Source organism: Pinus tabuliformis, chromosome 2_1 (genome assembly GCF_031772625.1).
Source record: "Pinus tabuliformis cultivar Carrire ecotype Pingquan chromosome 2_1, CPIR1, whole genome shotgun sequence".
Taxonomy (NCBI): Eukaryota; Viridiplantae; Streptophyta; class Pinopsida; order Pinales; family Pinaceae; genus Pinus; species Pinus tabuliformis.
This window is the reverse complement of record NC_142299.1, coordinates 899,711,255-899,736,953: the sequence shown is the minus strand read 5'-3', so window position 1 is coordinate 899,736,953 and position 25,699 is coordinate 899,711,255. Positions and strand designations below refer to the sequence as shown.

The following is a 25,699-nucleotide window of genomic DNA, read 5'->3' as shown; positions in this document are numbered from 1 at the left end:
AAAATGAAATGAAATGAAACAACTTTCACGAAGCATCATATTCATTATTCATTACGAATGAGTTATAATTGCCAACTTCAAACTTAAATAGTCATATATTGTTTACAAAAAATATCATAATAAATACGAAAGAGTCAACAGTTATGAAAACTACTAGAAACTAGAAAAGACAAGTAAATCTATTATCTACTACTTCATGTGGCCCTTGCCACGAGAAATGTCTTATTTCTGAGCAGGTTGTAGTGGTCTTCTAGGAGTCTCCTCCCACATAGACCCACGACCAGAACCAGAAGGCACATGCCCTCCACGTGAGGATGTACATGGAGGCAGCGACAGCAAAGGAACACGACTCGGAACTCGAGCACTGCTACTGGATGGTGGAGGTGGCATGGTTGTTGCTTCATCTTCCTCTCTCATAAGTTCTGCTTCCAGTTCTTCAAGATGTATAGTGCCATCCTCCAAATTATCATCCTTTGGGCGGTTGTCCTAAATTTTATATGTTGGATCCTCATAAGCCCGATCACGGTAATGACTCAACAACCTCAAAATGTAGTGCACATAAACCAAGCTTTTTGCCCGGTTTTCATTGAGTCTATTTCTTCTCACATTATGTATGAAGTTGTAGATGCTCCAACACCTCTCTGCAGAAGAAGTATTTACAACCTGTGAGAGAACTTTTTTTGCCAATTTTGGCAAAAGTCCCTGGCCACCATATGCTTCCCACTATGTGAGAGCATCAAATTTGTCTCTATCTTCCATTGCATGGAAGGAACCAAACAAACTAGTGCAACTGAAGTATCTACCTAATTCAAGACGCAAACTAGCACATTCCTCCCTGTCAAGTATCAACTTGTCTAATGCTTGCAAATATCCTGTAGATACCTCTTCATCTATATGGGATTTGACCCTAACCCCACCCCCTGGTGCTGGTTGGCCCAACCAAGATGCAGAGTAGTATTTTGGCGTAAGGATATACACCAAGGAATGTAGTGGAACATTAAGTTTATCCCACCGTGTACATACACAATTTTGGATCAGTGTATACAAGTTGGGATCATCTTTCTGAACAATATCTTTTATTTGCCCCAACATGGTATCCATCTGCTCATACACCTCCCCAATCACTAGTTTATCTGTATCTGCAAACCGAATCATGTGATAAATGGGCTTGGTGAATTCCATTACTTGCCTCACACGTGCCCAAAAGAGCGGTCTCCTCCACTTGTTCAAAACCTTGCCTATCAGTTGCATTTGTAGCCCTTTCCTTTAATACCTACCAGTGTGGACTTGATACCATGCTAGCCAATGACTCTCTTACCTTCAAAAGGCGCCTGAAGGTGAGGTAATAGCTACCAAATCTAGTCTTCGCAATCTTCAACAACAACTCCAACCTTGAGTGACTGCGGAAAAAGCCATGGGTATTGCTATGATTTGTAATAAATTTTATCATTTCTTTGCCTCTCTTGTACAAATCACCAATCCATTTGTATTGTTGGTTTTTGTTCTTAACAATATCATGCATCAAAAGGTTCATTGTGTGAACCAAACACCCAGACCAAAATATGTTGGGGTATTTATCCTCAATAATTGCTCCCGCTGCCTTACAATTAGGAGCATTATCAGTGATGACTTGGATGACATTGTATGGCCCAATACAGTCAATTGTTTCAAGTAATGGTTCTGCAATGTTGATGTCAGTCTTGAACTTGTTTGAGTAATCATATGCTGAAAGAAAGATGGCACCACTAACAGACACAGCAAGAACACTTATCAATGGCTTGCCTTTTACATTTGTCCATCCATCAGATACAATGGACACCCCATGGTCAATCCAAGAATTTGTCATTCTACTCAAAGAATGTGATATTTTTGTTTTTTCATGATCAAGTCCAACGGTTCTAGCCTTGTCATACCTAGGGCTCTTGTATCCTTTAGGGGCATCATTTATGGCAGAAACCATTTCATGCCAATAAGGTGAGCGAAGAACATTGAATGGTATCCCACATGCATAGAGAAACCTGTAAACTTTTGAATCCACATCATTCCTACACCCTTCATCAAGGAAATCTGATATGGTTATACACCTTAAATTTGACAATGAACACCCCATGGTCAATCCAAGAATTTGTCATTCTACTCAAAGAATGTGATATTTTTGCTTTTTCATGATCAAGTCCAACAGTTCTAGCCTTGTCATACCTAGGGCTCTTGTATCCTTTAGGGGCATCATTTATGGCAGAAACCATTTCATGCCAATAAGGTGAGCAAAGAACATTGAATGGTATCCCACATGCATAGAGAAACCTGTAAACTTTTGAATCCACATCATTCCTACACCCTTCATCACGGAAATTTGATATGGTTATACGCCTTAAATTTGGTGACCCTGTGCCTCCATATCCACTGCCATGGGAGGATGCTGAAAGAGTTCTTTGTGCATGTGATTGTGAGCTTGGTTCAAAGAAACCCTTTGATTTTTTAGATTTGTATTGGGCTTCCTCCTCTTCCCTTATGTATTTGGCTCTATCTATTGCTAACACACCTGTACAAGTTTTGATTCCTATTTGTTTATCTCCATCCCATGGCCTTTTCCCGCAAAGGTGCTTTCTGGCACAGGTGTATGAACCTATGTAAGTATTGTTGCAATGGGGGCAATGAAATTTAGTGGTTCCACCCCCTTTCCCTGCTTCAGGCCTATTAACATATTTCCACAATGGGGTTTGGACTTGTTTAGTTTTTTGAGCTAACTCATGTTCACTCTCCTCCAACTCCTCCTCACCAAGGTACTCCTCTCTAGGGTTTTCATCAAATCCAGTATAACCTAATTCTTCATTTTCAACCCTCCATTTTCTACTCTCCAACACCAATAATAACCAAAAAATGAACCAATAAGAAGAAAATGCCAATAAATATAACCATGATGTTTGAAATTTGATGTTTTGAATCTGCAAAAAAATGGAATGGGAATGGGAATGGGAAATAGAGAAACAAAATATTTATTTATTTAGGAATGAACATTAAAAAAAAAAAATCACTAGAATAGAGTGTAGATCCTACCTCTTTGGCCTCCAATCTCCCCTTGCAAGCTCTTGCAAGCTCTTCAATCTCCCCTTGGATGCCTCTCCTTGCTCCTTGCTCTCTCTTGCTCTCTCTCACTCTCACAAATGTAGAATGAAATGAGTAATGAGGGAGAGGGTTTATTTATATTACTCCCCTCCCTTCCCTCCCTCCCTCCCTTTTTTTCCATGCCGTTGGCTGTTTTTTCCCGGTCGACGCTTTTTTTTCCGTGTGGGCATCGCTCACCACTGCCAGGAGCGATTTTTCCAACCCGGGAGCGGTCAGGAGCGATCGCTCCTGGGCTGGAAAAATCACACCGACACTCCCTAATTCGATTTGGCAAAAGGCAGGGAGCACATTTTTTTTAGAGAGCGCGCTCCCAAGTCACTCTCGCCCGGAGCTCAGATTGGGAGCAGGATCGGGGGGGGCGCTCCCCCGCAACACTGCTAATGACCTTGTAGGACACATCACATTCTCACAGGAAAAAAGGATAGCAATGGTGCCAAACAACATTGTTTAGAGTCTCCGGAGGAATGGAGAAAAAGCATTGCCAATGCCTCAGTCTCAAAACAGTTCTGGCGCAATAATACAGACATCAGATAGTATATTGTCAAAAGCACTTGCATTTCTCCAAAAAAAAAGTTGCCTTTGCATGCCCTTGTAAAGACTAAAGGCTGAGAAGCAACAATAAAAATCAGCACCATTACCCCCTTTGCATTATTGACATAATAACATTCCACTCTGTGCTACATGTGTTCTGGCAATATCCCAAGGAAAGGCTGAACATAAGAGAGTTTTTACAGTGAACAGAATTGGATACCAATCACAACTGCTGGAACCCAAAAACCTCCTATATTTGAATGAATCAGCCACGTCATATGCATTTGCAATTGTTAGCGAAATTTATAAACTTACATACATAGTTATGAATGTGTTTGTGTATGTATATATGCATAGGATAAATGCAAAGGATAAATTCAGGACTGAAATTAAATCTAGTAAATACAAAGCATACATACCTCCCTCAAAAATAAAACTTCAGCTGCTGCTTATGTTGCATTAATTGCAAGGCCATGGGATTCGCTCAACCAGTTGTCACCAATGTTGCTGAGCAATTAGCTAGGTACATGCCCGAAGGTAGATGGTTCAAATCCCCAGGGTAAGGCAGACTAGTCTATGCTGACAGGTTTACTAGAGTTGCTATCCACGAATGTGGGGAAGCATCCCTTGGGTTTCACTGAAAAATTTTACTTGAAGCAAAAACAAAAAGTTGCATTAATTGCAGTCCATTGGGTTGTGGTCTAGCCTCAACTTGAAGCAGTTGTTGTGAAGATGGCTCAGATTCAAATCCTGGCAGATATGCTCCTCCCCTGTGTGGCGCCTTCCATATGCAGCTATTGTATTTGTGGCCTAGCCACTTTTCCTGGGCCTTGTGCCAATTGTAATTCAGCACTGGTGTTATACCAGCACCCTCATCCTTACTTATCTGGAGGTTGAAGTTGGTTTATTTCTGGGTTTTCAGCCCAATAGGCCATTTCCCATAGTCTTTTTTTTAAATTGCATTAAGTACCACAATACAAATATGAATTTATTTGCTGTAACTCGGAAGTCATATTTATTATTACTACTGTGAAAATTTGATTAGTTTAGCACATAGTTGCATTTCAGGTTCATCTGTACAATTTTCTTCCTGCAAAGGGAATTTGGCTTGTCTTCAGCTATTTTATCACCGATCTATATGTATGCATGTATGAATGTGTTTTTTTATGTATGTAAGTATGAATGGATATGTATATAATATATAGGGTAAATGCAAAGGATAAGTTCAGGATTGAACTTAACTCTAGTCAACACAAAGCATTTACAGCTTCCCCAAAAATAAAACTTGACCTGCTGCATAAGTTGCATTAACTGCAGCAATTGCAATATGATGTCCTTTGCCATGACTTGTAAGACACATTTGTGGAAAATTGATTACTTTTAGTAAATATTTGCATTTCAAGTTTACATCAGTGAAGCACGACCCTTATAAGGCCCTTCAAGACTCACGGGCCTTGACGATTCATATGCCGAAACGGCCACTCTCACAGAACCCGAGCATAAGACCCTTACCCGCTCTGACTCACATAAGACCCTTAAGCGCGCTGACTCACATAAGACTTGTGTTGACTTGTTGACTCGAATACAACTCGTATCAAACTCATACGGACCCGTATAAGACCTGTCCATGGCAGCAAATTTTGATTTTTTTGTTTTCTTTTTTTCCAATTTTTTTTTCTTCTGTGTTTTGTTGAATCTTATACGAGTCAATAGCCAGACGAGTCTTATATGAGTGCGAGTCGTGCAACATTGGTTTACATATCTGTATAAAATTCTCTGCTTAGAAAAGGACTTTGGTTTTTTAAATATTATCTCACCTGGTCATGACTGGACAGAATTACAGAGTATTCTGGTTGACCTGCTTTTTGTTGAGAATTGCCAAAAAGTTGTATGGTGGATTGGAAATCCACTCAATTTACAGAGAGGGGTCCTCAACCCATGAGCTGACCCCCATATTGATTACCATCGCATTCTACAGCGCAAGAAGCACGCTTTTCCTGCTACCAGGAATCACAAACTGGTTCTTTGCATTCGCACTTTCCCTAAGACCTTTTGGCATACCCCTCTCGCTAAAAAATCTACTCTTCATGTGACATTGATCACCGCGCTTGGTTATCTCGTATCACTACCCTTTATGGCTCACCTAACCACCGCTCACCCTCGTTCATCTCCCCTTGAACCCCGTCTCGTATCCCTCCTTAGATAAATTGAGAGAGCAGACAGAAATTAGAACGTTAAGCACCACTGCAGTAGAGATGCAGACGGATTTCATGGGGAATTTCTCAAGTACAGTATTCAACCTCTTGCTTTTTCACATTAGTGATTTTTTTAGTCATGTTGTTTGCTCAGGTTTCCCTCCTTTGTCACAAAACATCATCCACCCCATTTTTGAAATTGGGTAACATTTTGGATCTGGAAAACTTCAGGACTTCTATGATTGGGCACATTGTTGCCAAGCGTTATGCTACAGTCCTCAACATGCGGCTTTCAAAACAAAAGGAGAGAAACAAACTTTGTGCCAAGTGAAAAGCAGGTTTCAGAACAATGGACTGCAATTTCACATTCCATGCAATCACTGAGGAGACACTACAACACTCATCCAAAGCCTTATCTTGCTTTGTAATTTTTTGGAAAATTTCCAATCTTTGCCGAGGGATTCACCATCTCAGAAGCTTCACAATATTGGCATCTCTGGTTTTCTGATGACAGCTATTATAAGTCTTGATGGGACTGCTACTGGCATGCTTCGCACTTCTCAGGGCTTCTTTTATTTCATCAGGAGCACTGTTGGGGCTAAGTAGAGGATTCCCCCTCTTGCCAACCTTGTTTGGGATTTACATTAATGAGCTAGAAGCCACCTCAAAAAAAAAATGAATGAAGAAGATGGATGCCTTTCACATCAACTACAGCTTGAGAGGACCTAATTATTAAGAACATGTGTTTCCTCCTTCTAGGTCACATGCTCAAATCTGTAAGGGGGCTAGAACATGTACACTGCTGTTTACTGAGCAATCAAATCACTGGGCCAAGCATGTCCCTTGTCCCACAAACAGGGGGTCCCACACATCAATTTGGTGTCTAGCTAGACCATAACCTTAAAAATAGAAGGGATTACAGAGCCAGCTATAAGACCTGCCAATTTTTGCACTCACAAGCAATCGATCATGAACCTTAGCAACACTAAAGTCATGATCTTCAATGCAACTAAAACTGCTGATATCAAGTGTTCATCTTTTTTTCAGAGCAATCAAAATGAAGATACCCACTGCTTACACTTATATGCTAAGCCACATGACAGGAGATAAGGAAATATGAGTATCTGTCACAGGACATGTCGACCCTGGAAACAAGACACAAGGGGTCACGTTTTCTCTATATGTGTGTGTGTGTCTAAAACTGCCAATATCAAACTTTTTTCAGAGAAAGCAAAATTAAGATGCCCCATGCCTACACTTATTTACTAAGTCACATAATACGGGACTCGGAAATACGAGTATCCATTATGGGACATGTCCACCTGGGAAACAGGACATGGGAGGTCATAAACACACACACACATGTATGTATATGTATATGTCTGTACTTTCGATTGGTTTATCTTGTATAGTGGAGAGGAATGGTTATCATCCTGCCCACCTAGATTCAATTCTTGCAAGTGATATGTGGGGCTCATATCGAGTATACTGTTGTAATGGCTTTCAGCCTTATTATTGAACAGCCTTGAGCCCTAAAGAATGTCTTACCTTGCCTACAGGCTAGAGGGTAGGGTGCTTGGTTACATGGACATAAAAACCCAATTTTTTTGAAAGCTAGAACATTTACAAAACACTTCAACAAATCGAATCCCTTCAAATATTGATTTTACCTTTCACCTGAATAATGATACACTCTGAGAGACCTCCCCCTGCAATGGAAAGTGAGAATATAGCAATGAAAAAACATTTTTAGAGTTGGGCATGTGGGATACAAGCAGGTCACCTATTCCACACATGTTTGGCACATGTCTTGTTTTAGGACAAGTACCAAACACATGTCAAACAAATCCTAACTTGACCATGTCCAATACGTGGCATATAGACACGAGCCCCCAATTGGGCATGTCTGTATCCAATACATGGGATATAGGCACGACCCCCTAGTTGGGCATGTTTGTGTCCAATACATGGGAAATGGACACGAGCCCCTAGTTGGATATGTCTCGTTTCTTGGCTTATCTAAGTGTGCAATACACTTACCATACAATTTTTTTGGATATCTCAACTAAGATGCATCTTTTCAACATAATCATCAAACAAAGATAATCCTAGCCTACTATAACACTTAATTGTGCTCGCATGAGCAAATTTGATCCCTCATGCTACCATGGATGATCTATTGCAAGCGAAAAATCCTACAAGAAATTGTGCCCATTGAGTTTGGCTTCTATCCCATGCATCTTGGGAGCATTTACAACTTGTTTGATTTCTCCATAGACGGTGACAAATTTGACAATAGCACGTGAGAAATAACCTACCTAGTCATTTGCCTTCAATGAAGCTTGCCTCTTACCCATCAAAACATAGATGAGTTTGGTTCTCCAAAGCCTTGTCACTACTTTCGTCCATTAGCATCTCTATCAAGTGCCTCCATCATTTCAGAGATTCTTTAGTCGCTCCTAGTCACCCTCTTCACCTTGGACAAGTGATCAACAAGGTTGTCAAAGACAATATCCATCCGCAATATGTACAAGGCAATTGAATCTCTTGTTCCCAAGCTCTTTGCCATAAACTTGGCTCTTTGCTCTTCAATGAAGATTGCATCTTTCCCATCAAGATATGGAGATGTATGGTTATTTGAAGCCTCCTCGCTACTTTAGTCCAATGGAATCTCTATCAGTACCTCCACCATTTTGATGATTGTTTGGTCAATTGTGGTCACCTTCTTCCCCTTGGATAGGGAATCAATGGGGCTATCAAGGACGACATTTATCCAGCATACATATAAGGCAATTAAATCTTCCCTTCCCAAGCACTTTGCCCTAAGATGGACTTATATGTGGAGCATTATCTACGGGTGAGTGATGGTCTTGTTGTTGATGCAAGTATGCTCGACATGTTTGGTCTCATGGCCATAGGTTCCAACTTGCTAACAATTCAAGTTGTGTTCTCATCAACTTCGAATTTAGTATGAACATTATATTCCACGAGACTATAGGATATGTCAATTATGCCATCTACAAGAGGTAGAATGTTAGGAACAATTCATCTTCAAGTGCCCCATTTATTACAAGCTTTGAGGAAGATATTATTGCATATTTCATGATCCATGGGGCCCCTCTTCATTTCATTTGTTGCATCTCTTGTTCCCAAGCTCTTTGCCATAAACTTGGCTCTCTGCTCTTCAATTAAGATTGCATCTTTCCCATCAAGATATGGAGATGTATGGTTCTCTAAAGCCTCCTTGCTACTTTAGTCCAATGGAATCTCTATCAATACCTCCACCATTTTGATGATTGTTTGGTCACTTGTGGTCACCTTCTTCCCCTTGGATAGGGAATCAATGGGGCTATCAAGGACGACATTTATCCAGCATACATATAAATCAATTAAATCTTCCCTTCCCAAGCACTTTGCCCTAAGATGGACTTATATGTGGAGCATTATCTACGAGTGAGTGATGGTCTTGTTGTTGGATGCAAGTATGCTTGACATGTTTGGTCTCATGGCCATAGGTTCCAACTTTGCTAACAATTCAAGCTATGTTCTCATCAACTTCGAATTTAGTATGCTCATTATATTTCCATGAGACTATAGGATATGTCAATTATGCCATCTACAAGAGGTAGAATGTTAGGAACAATTCATCTTCAAGTGCCCCATTTATTACAAGCTTTGAGGAAGATATTATTGCATATTTCATGATCCATGGGGCCCCTCTTCATTTCATTTGTTGCCTTAACCAAAGGTGCCTAGCTCTTTACGTGCGTGAGGTAGTGAGTCCCATATGAGAAATCTGTAATGTCCTCTATAAATTGAGGATGAATGGGACTCATTAGCCTATCTATCCCCGTAGCCAATAGTCCACCAAGAAAAAACCCCAAAATAACCATTATTGGGCAAGTTTTGGGGCAGTTAGGCTTACAAAACCCAAAGTTGGGGTTTCGAGTAAGGTTTACACAATCGCTTAAGAAAGATGAAGCCCCTTTTAGAAATCTATAAATGAAGAAGGATTGAAGTCATTTTGGAGAATGAATTGTGGATCATTTCATTAATGTTTTGAGCATTGCTCTGAGGGTTTTAAGACCCCACTCTCTCTTGTCAATTTTGGTGGTGAAAGATTCCACCCTAGTTGACTACTTCTATATTTCTTCTATGCTCAAACCAAGAATCTTATCTGAGGTAGCGATTTTCTTGGGTATTGTTCTGGTTCAAAAGCATTTTGAAGGGAGCAAAGATTCTTTATTTTCTTTCTAAAAAGGGCAATGAGTTCGTTTTGCATTCAGTCTAACACAGAGCTATCAAAGAGCGAGATTTTCTGGTAGTTTGGCATTGTTCTAGTACAAGGATCCTACTCAAAATTCATGTGCAATTTCTGTTAGGGTTTGTCATTGGCACAGGAAGCATTTCCAGAAGGATAGCTTGGTAATCAAAACATTGTTCTGTCTTAGATCTCAAGAAAGTTTATGCAAATTCTTTCCTGCAGGAGATTTGCAGCATTCTAAGCATAGTTATCAGAACCAGACCGAACATTGAACCGGTAGACCCCCCAAACCGGGAACCGATCAAAACTGTACGAAAATCGGTAAAAAAAACAGGTCAACCAAAAACACATAAAATATTCAAATTTTAAAGAAATCCATATATATTCATGTGCATCCATATGAACTCAAACCATTTATAAACAAATACGAAAACATTCTCGTTTATATAGCACGTAAGGGTGCACATAACCAAAATAGCATCAGTTGCAATCCATCTCTAAACCGAAAATACAACAAACAAGCTCCACATGGCCTCTAGCATCCAAAAAAAATTATGCTACAACAAATACCTACATATTATCAAAATCATTGCCTATATTGGGATCTTCATCATCAATATCACCCTCTAAGCATTAGAATAGGATAGAAAAACCATAGCATGCCAGATCAAGATTTTGTTAAAGTGATGGGTTTTTTTTTAGTAGGCTCATGATTGAGGAGTTCAACAACCAATTCCACTAGTATCAAGGTACATAGAGGGCTTGGTGCTCTTGGTTAAATACTAGTTCCATAACCTTGTACATGAGAAAATCTAATGTAGGGTTGCAATTCCCCCAATCCCGAAATCCTAGAAAATTGTTAAGTCTGTTGAATTTTGCGTGAGATCTCAAATTCTACTCTCTCCATATGAAATCCAATGAGGTCAAAACCTCTCTCAAAGATCCTGAGTCATTTCATGGTAATGTTAAAAATTTAAGTAAAAGAATCTCCTTTAATCCTTTTACTTTAAGAATTTAACATTACCATGAAATGGATAGCAATAGTAGGGCCATATGCTTTAAAAGAAAAGCAAACATTAAAAGAAAAAAAATAAAACAGGCCCCACTTGTTGTGTCTATGTGGCTTTAATGTATCGAACCAGACAAAGATGGTTCAAGTCACCTGTTCGAACCGGTTTTTGCCTCAAAACAGTCGGATTGGTCTAAACCGACCAGTCCAGTTCGGTCCTTATAACACCGGTTCTAAGGGTATCTGAGATATTGCATATCAAGGATAGCTTGGTAACCAAAACATTGTTCTGCCTCAGATCTTCAAGAAAGATGATGCAAATTCTTTTCTGAAGGAGATTTCAACCCTCTAAGGATACTTGAGATATTGTAGATCAAACCGAATTCTGAAGTAATCATCGAAAATCTTCAGTCAAACAGACAGATGCTCAAACAGACAGATGCCTTTATTGCGTGTGGTTGGGTCGTTGGAAGCTTCCAAGTTAGTCACACTAGGTAAAAAAGGATTTATATGAGTCAACGAGGACTTTTGTCTGCAGTTAGTGGGGTTTAACCCTCATTATGGAAGCAACAACGACAAACTAAGAGTCTCCATTTGAAGCAGTAAGAAGTTAGAGTTATATAGGTCCTGAATATTGTATAGAACTAAAAATTGTTATTGGGAATTATCTCTAGACACAGTTAATAGTTACGTTAATGTAGCATTACAAATGAATGACTGCAGCACTGTAATTTGTGGATGGAATTCTCTAATGAACTGTTGAATTATTCAGTGGGACCTTGTTTAGATTGCATTTGGTGAGTTGAAGAATTGCACTATGGACAATAATTGCAGTATTGATTTCTCTCTTTAATTGCATACTATTTACAATTTTTGTTAAAAACCTAGGGTAAACTAGGGCATAATTCTACTGCTTCATTACAAAATCTTACAAGTATCTTCCAAGCACGGCCCTATCAAAGTGATCGCATCATTTTTCAGCCTACTACAACGCCTAGTGGTGCTAAGTGATAGGTAGATTTCAAGTGCTAAATACAGCAAGGACTAATCAATAATATATAACTTCTCACGCTCGGTCCAATCAAGTCATCCCCACAAAGACATGGATTACTTGTGCTTAGCATGAACTTGATAGATAGTCCACTCTTGACCAAACCCATATCTTGAGATTCTTTCATTTAACATCAAATATAGGACAGTCTCCATGCAAGGCCCTTGCGCTCCTCCCAGTAGCACCCAACCAAGCCCCCTTAACCTTCGACATTCTCCAAGTGATGTCATTAAAAAATATATTAGTTCCTTCTAAGTGAATGATGCAGTGGATAACACTTCTTCCTCTTTGCTCTCTACTTCCTCATCTCCTTCTATTGACATATAATAGATATTTTTTTCACAATTTCTTATCTTCTTTGATGTATTACCTATTCTTGAATATATTTAGTCCAAATTCTTCTTCTTCGCTACATCATGCAAACAAACAGTACCTCAGCACATCATTCTTGCAGAGTTTGGAGCTCAGCTCATTCGGCTTGGGACGGTCTTCAAATTGGTTTCATTCTTGCATCATGTCTAGGGCTTTGCAGACTCAATAAAGAGTAGGGACCAATATCCTTACTTGGCATATTGCTCTTCTGAAACTATTGCCCGTTCTACTCCCTCAGGTCGGACCAGATGTTGGTTTACAAGAGTTTCAGATCTCTTAGAGTCAGTGGGCATTCAGTTGGAACGTCTCCCCCCTTTTTGATATTCTTTAGATGCTCTTGATAACCTTTTGCAGAAATTCCCACTGTAGATCACCTGGTAATGCAATGTACTAAAGCAAAACACTTGATCTACTTCTACAAACAATTTAGCGGAAGCTTAATCAAATTGAGCAAGATCAAGAAGAACACATATAACTGATATGGAGAAATCAATCACACATAACACAGAAGAATTTACCCGAAAAAAGCCTCAGCCTAAAACCCCAACTCTGTATTATCATACATAGGATTTATACAAAGCCTTAGCTCTCACACAGCTAGCCAGCTCTCAGTATAATCCTCACAGATGAAGGTGGAAATACATCAGGATTACACAAAGCCTTAGCTCTCACAGCTAGCCAGGTCTCAGTGCAATCCTCCTGGATGCTCACAGGCAATCAAGACTTCTCCTAAGCCTTCTACTCTGCCCTCCAAACCTCCTATTTCCTTGCGCAGTTTTTCCTGGGTGATCCTCTTGTTACCAAGTGTAACACTGATCTCACACCCTATAAAATTGCATAATCCTCAAGGAACCTTTATCCTTCTACTTGGATGATTTTCCTTTATAGGAAAAATCCATCCAGCTGATAGTACACTGTCCCTCCTCTGATCTCAACTAGGTCTTTCTCTGAACTGACATGCATGAGTTATTTATGAGAGAATATTCAGTGATCTGAAGTGCAGCAGTTACATGCATGCAAGCATTAACTAACTGAACTCGCATTAATTTAAACAAATTGTTTAAATCAATCTAATTGGACTTGACTCAGTTAACTGAGCCAACTAATTACGTCTCAAATTAAAACTCATCCTTATCTCTTTAACTGATGGATAAATTCCTCAATTAATAGATAAATTGTTGTATGTCCCCACATTGACTTCAAGTTTGATTTTTCTTAACTAATTAACTCAAGATGAATTAATTAATTATTTTTTCAAACTGCTGTTAATATCAAATTCAAATTTTACTTCCTATTTTAGTCTAGGGACTAACTATAAATAGGAATCCACTGCTAAAAATAGAATGTTATTTTTAGCACTTCCATTTTTCATTCCCTGTTGCCCAATCCAGCACTGGTACCCAAACCGCTATTTTTATCAGTGCTATTTTCAGCACTTCTATTTTTAGCATTTCTTGTTCCCATTTTCAACACCTTTTACCTACCAGGCAGGAGCTAAACAAGATCATCAGGGAGGACATCCACAAGCAATTCGTCCAGGCCACCTCGGTCAATCCTCCGAGGGGGTTGCGCCCAAAGATATTTTCGATATTACTCTTGATCACCTTTTACCTACCAAACAGGAGCTGAACAAGATCATCAAGGAGGACATCTACAGGCAGTTCGTCCAGGTCACCTGGGTCAATCCTCTGAGGGGGTTGCGCCCAAAGATGGCCTTCTACATTGTGCATTTCTTGGAGTTGAGAGACGGGCTCATTGTTCAACCCCAGTGTACGTTTTGCCATTAGATGCATGCTCTTCGCATTCCTCTAGGCCAGTTCAAAGTAGGTTCTCATAGACTTCCGGTAGAGAAGGACCACCAAATTGATAGACCAGACAAAATCTGCCAAGTATGTCATTTACAGGAAGTGAAGACCGAGGTGCACTTCATTTTTGGATGCCCTATCTACTACGAGATCAAAGGAAAGTTCCATTGCTTGTTCAGAGATTCTCGGACCCTCGCCGAATTTTTCAAGTATCTCAATCAGAGATGTTTGGCTCTATATATGCAGGAGGCTCTCAGGTTCCAAGCGCATATTCTTCAACTTCCCATTAGACCAAACCCCACACAAAGGATCACGACATTTTTCAAGGTACTACCTTCAGACAGGGGCACCAAGAGATTCAAGGTATACCTTCAGACAGGGGCACCAAGAGACTGATTGATACCAGTACATATTCATATTCTAGATCAGTGAGGATCCATGGGACCTCACCCCACCACACGATATCTCAGCAGCAGATCCTTCTCAAATTCGTTCCTAGAGACGGATTAGGTCCTCCAAACCTCAGCAGCGTGCGAACTCCCCCGGGCAACGATTTAGTGGACAGTTTGCACGTTCCATCGGCGCTTCCTCGGGCCAACAAACTTTGTTGAGTTTCCTTCAGTGTTTTTCATTCAGCCTCAGATGTTAGGAGAGATGGGTCTAATCCTTATACCCATTAACTCCTGGATCTTCTTCGCCAAGGCATTTCATGCATTATATCTTTTATGTTCATGCACTATATCTTTTATACTTCATGCATTGTATCTTTTATATTCATGCATTGTATCTTTTATAGGAGACCATTTGGTTTTCCTACATTGTATGGACATCATTGTACTCAACAGTCCCTTTGACCTACTTTGTGGTCAATAGTCGTACATAAATAAAATTACCTTATCTTACTTTAATTATCTATTCCATGCTTTTGTAGTCTCCCAGAGAACTCCTACGGCACAATATCACTGGTTGTACTTCCTGTTCCCATTGGCCTACTCTTTTGGTCATCTACTAGAAATAATAAAATCATCTCATCTGACTTCTGTCTTATCAACATACCCTTTGAAATAAATGGGTTTCAATCAATCCCCCCCACTAATGGAAGACAAGCAAGGGAGTCTAGGGAGACCCACCAACAAAACGAAGTATTCTGATTAATGGGAAAAAAACATGTCCAATAGGTCCTGAACAGACATGAAACAAGAAATGCCCACATGGGGCTTCCGCAATTTCGCATATTCCATAGTAAGGAAATATTTAATTGAATTTATTTTTAATTGACGTCTACAAGGCCAAATCACCCTATCAGAAAGAATGGGTGACGCGACAGAAAATTCACCCAAAAGAACCCCATAAAAATTCAAAGGATTTCCATTTTGTCGTGTGGAAGGGAAGCTTTAGCTAATTTGTTATTTAAGATAATGCAACTAAGTTCCCCTGTGACAATTTGTATTCATAACAGTTGTTAAGGGCACAGTAACAGTGGTTAAAGAGGAAGTGGGGTAAGGCTGGCTACCATTGTAAAAATCTGGAAACATGGCTTAGGGAACAAAAAATCCCAGAAAAAGCATTGAAACAGAAAATCTCATTAATTATCAAAAACCCCATGACAAGCATACTTCAACATAAGTTCCAGACTCAGAAAAATGCCAATTACAGCTACAATCTGTTATATAGGTCAAATATCTCTGGGTCAGTGCAAACTGACAAAAAAATTATTATCGGATTTATAGAGGTCTACGACTGCTCTTTTGTCAAGGCCTTGGACGACACAAATCTGTTAAATAGGTCAAGAATCTCTGTATTAGCGGCAAACTGACAAAAAATAAATTACCGGATTTATCAAGGTCTACGATTGCTCTTTTGTCAAGGCTTTGACGACAAAGACAACAGAATTTAAAAGGTTTGTTTGCTGGACTCCCGAAAACATCACCATCAACTTCCAAACTGCTGAATGGAGTTCAAATTCAAGACATGTGTTTCAAGTCATGACTAAATGTGCTAGAAAAGTGACTCGCTCTTCAAGACCCTAAAGACCATACAAATTGGCATTCAAAGGACTCGATTGGAATATGAACAGGTGTTTCTCTCAGAAAGACAAACGAGACTCGTGACAGCCATTGACAACTTCATTGAAGTTCATTAGCTCAACACGAAGACGGAATTGGAAACCAGCATTGTTATCCAAATCAGTTATTTATGTTCGGTATCCAACAGGGCCGTGCAAAATACTTATTTCCGGAGGTTAGTTGACCCTGAATAAACAGAACATGCTGAGTACAGTGCTCATATTTTCTGGGTCTCGTTTTATTTCCCGGATATGCACTTGCTTTATTTTCTGAGCCTCCAACCTACTTTCCTCGAGCACACAAAATAAACAATCATTCAAGATGACGAGTTCAGTTCCCAGAAGAAGGGTTTCCAACGCAGACATAGCGAGGCGAACCCAGCCCAACGGCTAATTGAAACACAATGAAGGAGATCTCAGCAAGCACCAGCAGATGATCTGAATCCCTGAACACTGACCATACCCTAGCAAGACAAATGCAGCTCAAACATCCAGATCTAACAAGACCAGTTAAAGGCTTACCTTCCCGATGCTGCTGGGAGAAGCCGGTCCTCATTCTGAAAAGCGAAGCTCAGAGAGATCTCAACACGCAAGATTTCTCACTATTATTGCTGTTATTATGAGCTCCCCGCATATTTCTCCAAGAACACCTACTTCACTCCAATAATTCCATTTCCCCTTACTCGCAGAAGTCCGCAAAACACACACATAAGCCCCTTTGGCTTCAATTATTTCATCCGTCCCGATAATAACACTCTATCAGCTCCTCCTGCTCAAATTCCAACCTTTCTTAACTTTTTAACCAAAGCCCGTTTAATTCAGAACTTTAAACCCAGAGCCGCTATCGAATCTAGTCCCCACCGCACCTTGCCCTTCAGAGAAGCTTCTTCTTCGTCGTCATCAAACCCTCGCTGTAACAGAGCAAAAGGGCGAAGTGGAACTAATAAAAATGAATATGGAAGAAAGGAAAGATTATTTACCCCGCCGTACCAGACATTTAAGGCACTGTTACTCCTCCTCCTCCCCCTCGATGATGGATGATACGCCAATGCCACCATCACCATCATCATCATCATGCGCCTCGGCATTTTCAATTCTATCTTTTACTCGAAGCCAAACAGTAAAACGGTTAAAATCAGCGATGTTATCGCCCCATCGTTATCAGTAAAGGCTTATGCGCCAAAACACGGTGGGGTTGGGGTAAGCTCCATATTTTATTACGTAATATCCTTTCACAGTTGCAGAGAGTGCGTGCCCAGTTCTCTGCCGTCCGATGGCCCATCTGATCGTTACCGGCCGTCGATCGAACCTCGGCCCCGGGACTTGCGCCTCTTTTTGTTTAGTGTTTTTTTACGACTGTACGGTAGCGGGGAAGATTCCGCAGCACAACTTAAAGTTCTTTCACTTTCAGGGTTGAAGAATGCAGATGCTGAAATATTTCTTTTGTGAACGTTTCGATTTCCCTCTGTTGAGAGCAAGAAACGAGCAAGTTAATGTCGACCACCTGGACGCAAAATTTTATTAAACTGGAATTTTTGATTGGTGTATCTGCTTATGAAAAATATATGAAGTTCCACTTACTAAGAACGTGGTCACATGAAGAGGAGAAGGTATAGCTATGAGACCTCCACCTCAAGTAACATGATCAGTATGAATTTTCCACATGTCCTTTGGCACTTTGGAAGGTATGAAAAAATTATTTAGCCCATACCATTGCATTAAATAATTATTATATGATAGGTTCTCCTACATTAAGGTTGAAAGTCTTGATAGGGGTGTGCTTTTATTTATTTTTTTCCAGTGTGACTATTGATGAGATTTTAGTTTCAATTTCCATGAATGAGGTTTATAAGTTTATGTAAAATTGGAGATGTTATCCACTTATAAGGTGGGGAAGTATTAATAAAATTATTAGTAAAAAATAATAATAATAAATTTGAAATAATAAAAATTTAATTGATTATTTAAAAAAATGTTTTGTAATGTGTTTGTGTTTTTTTTTTAATAAATTTGTATATATGTTAATGGAAAATAATGATTTGGAGTAATTATTATGAGATTATTTGGTTTCAATTTTTGTTAATGTGTTTTTTTCCTGTATAAAGTAATTTAATTTTATATTACAAATATTGTTCTTTCTATTTATAGATTTTGTAAGAATACAACAACAACAAAAAGCTTAATCATATGTAAATATTTATTATGATTTGAGATTCATGCATGTTGGAACAATGATTTTAAAAGCTTTGCTTAATTCTAAGTTAAACATTAACTTTTTTATATTTCAACTACCAAAAATAAGTTTGATACAAGGTTATAGACTAATCTATAAGTTAGACTACACCCAAGGTTAAATGGCATCCTTGTACATGAAATCTATTCATAATGATTTCAAACTTAGCCAGTTTTTTTTAATTTGCTCTTTCTAAATGTTGTTTTAGTGTTGCACCAATAAATAATGTAACTTGTATAAATATTTACCTTAATATCATCTTTAAACCTTGTGCCAATAAATAATGTAGTTTGTATAAATGATACCTTAATATTGTCTTTAAACTTTATGTCAATTATTAATGTAACTTGTATATAGTGATATAGTGATTTGGTTACCATCTTCCATAAAAAGTCAAGCATTGTGTTAACTAAATACTATTAATGTTATCATAATTGATCGAAAATTGTTTAAAAATAAAACTATTAACCTTATCATAATTGATTCAAAATTGTTTAAAAATAAAACTATATTATTACAAGATTTCCAATATAATAAATCGTTTTTTTTAATCATCAAAACTAAAGATGTGATTAAATATTTAATTTCTAACCATTTATTTATATCTAAATAATTAACTATAAATTTTGTATATATATAATTAACCTTTTAAGTTTTAATATTATACAAATAAGTTTGAGATTTTCTACTCTCCTCCTTCGATTCAATCCACTTATCAAACTTTTTTATAATTTTTAAATCATAATAACATAATACCATATTACAGTGTACACTTGATTAAATAGATTAGTATTTATTTTTTATCTAAATTATTTGATTAATGTTTTCACTTCAATTTCAAAAGAGGTAGTGAAAAACTTAATAACATTCTAAATCTAAAGTCATATAAAATATTCTAAAACACTAAAAAAACTATTTATTAGGTTATTATTTATATACTACAAATTAAATCATAATTATTTACATATACACCCCACACATCAAGATTTTTTATAATAATTACAAGCTGAAGTACTTTTTCATCAATCTCTTTTTTAATATATTTGGAAAAAAAAAAAAATTAATAAAAAAAATTCCTTACTAAAATATTATTCTTCTATTTGTTATTTTAATAAACATTCTTTTTTAATTATTACATATTTATATTTAAAATAAAATAACTAATAAAAAACAACGTGTTTATTTTGTAGTTAATTAAAAGTTTTTTTAATTATTATATATTTATATTTAAAATAAAATAATTAATAAAAAACAACGTATTTATATTATAATTAATTAAAAAATTATAATTTGATTTTTAAATTATATATTTATTTTATATTTATAATTAAAAAATTATAATTTGATGTGTAAATTATATATTTTATCTAATAATTTTTTTTTAAAAATGACTATTTTACCAAATTTAAAAAATAAATAACTTTTTTACTAAATTTATATCTAAGTTATTTTAAAAATAAAAAATTTATTATATTTATACTTAATTTAGAATTTATAATAAAAATAAAATTTTAACAAATATCTCATGATTTTATTAATGAAATTTTATGAAGAATAATATGTATTAAATCTTTGTAATTCCATATCAATAAAATAATAATATATATTAAATCTTTGAGACTCGTTAATATGCTTTTTTATTGCAACTTTCATTACTAATGATTGTATAATTAACTTGACTTAATGTTTGAGTTATATATTAACCTTAATATTTCATAACACTTAGATTCCAAACTTAAAGAGTACTTTCTAAGTGGTGTTGGAGATACAAGGCTTCTGATACACTCTTATTGCCTTTGGATCACAAGGGTTGGCACTAGGATACACCAAGGACATGGATCCATGTGTTGGATTGTTGACTCCAAGGATCCTTGGGTTAGATTGTTGACTCCAAGGGTAAGTCTATAGCGACAACTTGGCATGGCCTTCTAACTATGCCTTATCTAAACTCGTCCCCCAAGTACCACCATACCCCTTTCTCATGAAAGCTTATAATCATGCTTTGGGTGGGAGCAAATCATATGTGACTTTTGCATGCTTTGACACATTTTTAAACAAATAATGACATGTACTTAGTACTCACATTTATATTGTTTGTACTCTTCATTATATTGTTAATGATTTTATAATTAAACACAACTTTGAAGTATATCCATGGAGTATATTTATATTATGTGGTATATACATAAGTGGACATCCATACCACTATCTTCATAGCACTATCTTTACAACCATGCTAAAACTTGTAATTATAGGACAGTCATTATCACATGGCCTTGAACTTGTAATTATAGGATAGTCACTATCACATGGCCTTTACTTTAATTCACATTATATGAAATGGATAAATATCAAAGTATACAATGCATAAAGAAGGTCAAAAAATTTGTGAGTACTAACAAGTGAAATTATTTTTAGATTTGATTCGTAGTCAATATTGATGTTGTAGTTTAGTGGATATTTTGTTTCTACATTTGATATTTTTATTGTTGGAATTATTTTTTTGGGTTGGTCAGCTACAAATTATTTACTAATTTCAAGATTTTTTATTTCAAAATTATTTAGTTGTAGCAGTAGGTCTATCTCTCAGTCCAGGCGTTTTTTCAATTGGAATTCGGTGGCAAATTTGTTTGACACAATCTCTTCGGAAGTCAAAAAGGAGATTCGACAATTGGAATCTCGTGAATTTGGGGGAAAATAATACTTTTCAGACTCTAAAGTGGGTGAATTCAAATGGATTCCAGACCCTAGTAAATTTAGAAAGAGAAAATTGCACTTCCACCATTCTGTTGCAAGTTACCAGCAATTGGACACCCTCTTCTGCTTGGTCATTTGGGATGAACAAGTGGATCATTACAAGATATTTGCAGGTTGGGAGGATATGAAAAGCCTCCTCATAAGCATTTGATATTGTTTGGATGATATTTTCATTCGTCTGTCGAGGGTGGAGAAGTACATTGTGTCGAATTCAGACTTTGACTCAGAGAATATCACTGACAACTCTATGGTGATTAATGTTCCATCAGTCAACATTGCTTCACCTTCTAACACTGCTCCTCCAGTTAATTGAGCTCCTCTTTCTTTGGTGATCATCTCTGATTAAAGGTATCAGCTTCACAGTAGTTTTGTTTTTCTCAACTCCTTTCAGTGTTTACAGGTGCACTTATGGTTTGGTGGGTCACAAAGCAATATCACGGTGATCATGGTCAATTTTGAAATATTTTCCAATACAAACCTCTTCCATCATTTTTCCCTCCCTCTATGGCTCTCTTTTTGTGCCTTTGGTTCTCAGAGTCTTGATGTATGCATTTGGAAATATCTGTTGTCATTTCCTAAGTAAGGTCTTATATGAATATGTAAAAAAATGGTACGTAAAAGGATGGCCTAGGTAGTTTTTTTTAGCAAGAAATACTTTCATGTTAGTTGCATGTAATTATGGTACCAATTGTTTTGCACTTCCAGATGAAGATTGTTGCTATCCATGTACTCGGTGTAAGTATCTTTTGATTAATGGAAATTTTGTGCCGATTTACCAAAATAAAAATAAAAAAAATTACCTATGTATTATTAAAAAATAATTTAACAATGAAAAAATTATTCAACGAGGTATGATTTATTACAATATTATTAAATATTTGTAAGAATTGAATTTTTAATCAAATTGATAATATTAATGTGAAAATAAGGACTCCCAAATATAAAGAGATTAATTTTTATTTCAAAGAAAATCATGAATAAAGTTTTGAGTGGAGATTAGAGGAGGTCATAAAAACCAAGTGGAGGTGTAAGTTCTTTATCAAGGATGGAGGATTCTACATTCGAGAAAAATTAGGAAATTTTTTGTTATTGAGGATCCAAATCTCAACGTTGGCCATATATGTCACTTCTCCCCTATGAAGAATTTCTCTTTAGCAAGGTTTATACCTGGAATTCAAAGGCACACAAAAAAATGCTTGAATTGTTAGATTTTTTCCAATTGCATAGGGACCAAAATAGTTAAGCAAATAGACTAGATAATGAAGCAACACAACATGCGTTGGAATAATAAGAAAGAAAGGGGGGTTCCATATCAAACAAGTCGCAGTGTGAAATTAATACAAATCCATGGCCACTGACACACAACTATCTATTAGTACTTCCACACATTTCAACCTCAATGGTAAAGTGGTATTTTAATGTTGATGGAGGGTTAATGTATTTTATGGGTGGGATAATTATGATTTTGTTCTTGACATTCCATCCTTAGATCTTAGATTTTCTCAAGGAAGACAAGATTTAACACTTCAAACTCCTCAATATAATTGATTCATGGAGCTAACTCTCTTTTGTTGATACTTCTATAATGTTGTGAGTGGGTTGATTTATGAGTATGGGTTTAACATTTCTTTAATTTGTGTCAATGCGAGGTCCAATATCATGAAGAAGCATGACTCCATGTGCTTCTCTCTTCAATCCTAAAATTTGAGGCTTATATTGTGACACCAAGAGTGTATCTAAGCTAATATTTACATAGCCATATTCAATTTGAGCAATAAGTTACCTAACTTGGAGGAAATCCAAAAATTTGAGGAAGAGATAATGTATATACTGATATAGTAGAGAAAACAAATTGAGAAGTTAGAGTCACAATGTGAGATGTTGTGTTAATTTGTACCAAGTTTAACTCAGAGATCACATGCAATTCCTCATCTAAAGTTATGAGCTAGATTTACTCCACCTACCAACAGAGGAAGAAATGGTTCAACAAACCCAAGGAGATATAGACATGGAACAAGTGAACTAAAAGCATGAACAATAAGCAAAAAAACAAGTACAAATCTCAAATGAGCATGCTTCTTTTTTTAGTTCTAGTTTTTTTCATGTATAGCAATTTTTTTTAAGACAATTTCTCAAGATCTATACTAGTAAAACTCCAAGTCATGTGTTTTTTTTGCCCCATTAAAACTATTCATATTATAGGGAGCAAATGGAGAACTTTTTTGAAATTCTCAGATTTAAACCATTTTTTGTTTGTATCACTCTACTATATAATGTAACAACAATACTTTGTTAATATAAAGTGTATGCATTTTAAATGATATGCCCTTGAGGGTTAGATCAATTGGTTGAGTTCTTATTGGTAAAAAGCACCTCACTAATGAGAAGTCATGGGGTCAATTCTCCTTGACACCCTTGGAGTTAGGCTTTACTAATAAGTGTGCAGGAAGTGATCCCTTTGAGTAGCTTTGTGCAAATATTTTTTTAGAGAAAAAATAATATATTTATAAGTGTAAGAAAATAATTATGGAAAAATAAATATATTAATTTAATAATTTGAGTAGCTTTGTGCAAATATTTTTTGGAGAAAAAATAATATATTTATAAGTGTAAGAAAATAATTATGGAAAAATAAATATATTAATTTAATAATATATTTTTATCAATTATGTTAATTGGGTTTTTCTCAATTAATTGAGAAAAATAATTATTATTTTCTTATTTAAATTCACTCATATTTTTTTATCTTATTAATAAATTAAATAATCTTTTAAAAATTGAAACACAGATATTCTTAGTATAAAATATAAAAAATATTTTTCTTACTTATATGAAAAACATATATAATTATTAATTATTACTCAGGTTAACAATAAAATAAAAGATAATACTATCACATCAAACTCAAACTCTATATAAAATAAATTTAAAATGATAAACACCATCCACATATACATGAATAATAAATGCATATCAATTAAATTTGATAGGACTGTATTTTTAATTCGTTTGTCATAATATAATCCGAGTAAAAAAAATGTTATTAAAAACTAAATGGTCTATTCAAAATGGAAATATGGACAAAATGAATCAATATATTTTATCTATATAAAAATAAATTTGAAATTTGAAATAGATTCAATAAAATAAATAAACAATATTTTAATTAAAAACCCATCTAAATAAGTACGAAGTTTGAAAGAAATATATAATCATTCACTAAAGCATGCATTGTATTGAGGCTCTAATCTATCTTCTCACAACCAGCACTTCGTATGAAAATAGCATGTAACAATTATTAAAGCATGTTTAATAATAATTGTTCTAACATAGTAAGTGGCTTGGCAGGATTATTACTATACATGGGACAAGTTAGACAAGGCAATAATGTTGATGCTCCCTTTAATTATATATTCATATGCATATACAATGCACATTTATATAAAAGTGGTTATTATGTTTATATCATAATAATTTGGATCTAGGTTGTAATATTTAATTTTTAAATTAATTTTAATTTATATATAATTATTAGTGTTATTTTTAATTGATATTTTTTAATTAATTTTAAAATAGTAATATATATATTTTTGGTTGGTATTGATTTTTTTATTAAGGAAATTAGATTAGTTATTAGAAAAAGAGAGTTTTTATTTAAAATTTAACAAAAAGAGAGTATTCGTTATACTAATTATTTATTAGTGTGATGATATCGATAACTATGTACAATAGTTAGTTGAGCACAAACAAGTAGAAAATCAGTTAACATAAATTGATAACATAAAGATAACAAAACCAAAAGTTTGAGCTACAAAACTGTGAGCCATGAGGGTGGCTCAAGAGGAGGTGGAGACTTTATTAGTTCTGCAAGGGTACCCCGCGAGGTTCGTCCTTTGCCCTTGTTTAAGAGGGCCTTAATTCTAGCTAATTTGAGATCCATATCTTTGAGCTCAAGGCCCAAGTCCTAGTGCTCCAACTGTAATCCACCCACCTGCATCAAAATCTCTTTCTTGGCCTCATTACATTCTAATAGGACATTTCTAAGCAAGGATTTGATATTCTAGTATAATTCAATCATGCATAAATATTGATTTTGGCGCCCCTAGGTGTGAGCGGGATCAAGCATCCAAGAAACCACTGAAGCTCAAACTTCTGCATTAGTGTATTCGTCCTTATATGCATGGACCTCTGCATCATCCTGACCAATCTCTTGTTGAATAAGTTATGGATTTTAGGATGGATATAATCTAGCAATGTTGTAGTCCCGAAGGCGAGTGAAGCGCTCCCTTCC

The 25,699-nt window shown here is 36.2% G+C and overlaps 1 protein-coding gene across 1 annotated transcript in view; it reads right to left on the bottom strand.

The window, feature by feature from the left end:
- Positions 1-17,455, bottom strand: part of LOC149203561 (auxin response factor 6-like) — a 130,355-nt gene extending 112,900 nt beyond the window's left edge. Inside the window, exon 1 of the mRNA XM_089401914.1 lies at positions 16,941-17,455. Within this exon, the coding sequence (XP_089258040.1) occupies positions 16,941-16,974 (34 nt within the window). The 5' untranslated portion in view covers positions 16,975-17,455. The remainder of the gene's footprint in view (positions 1-16,940) is intronic.
- Between the last annotated feature and the right edge of the window lie 8,244 nt (positions 17,456-25,699).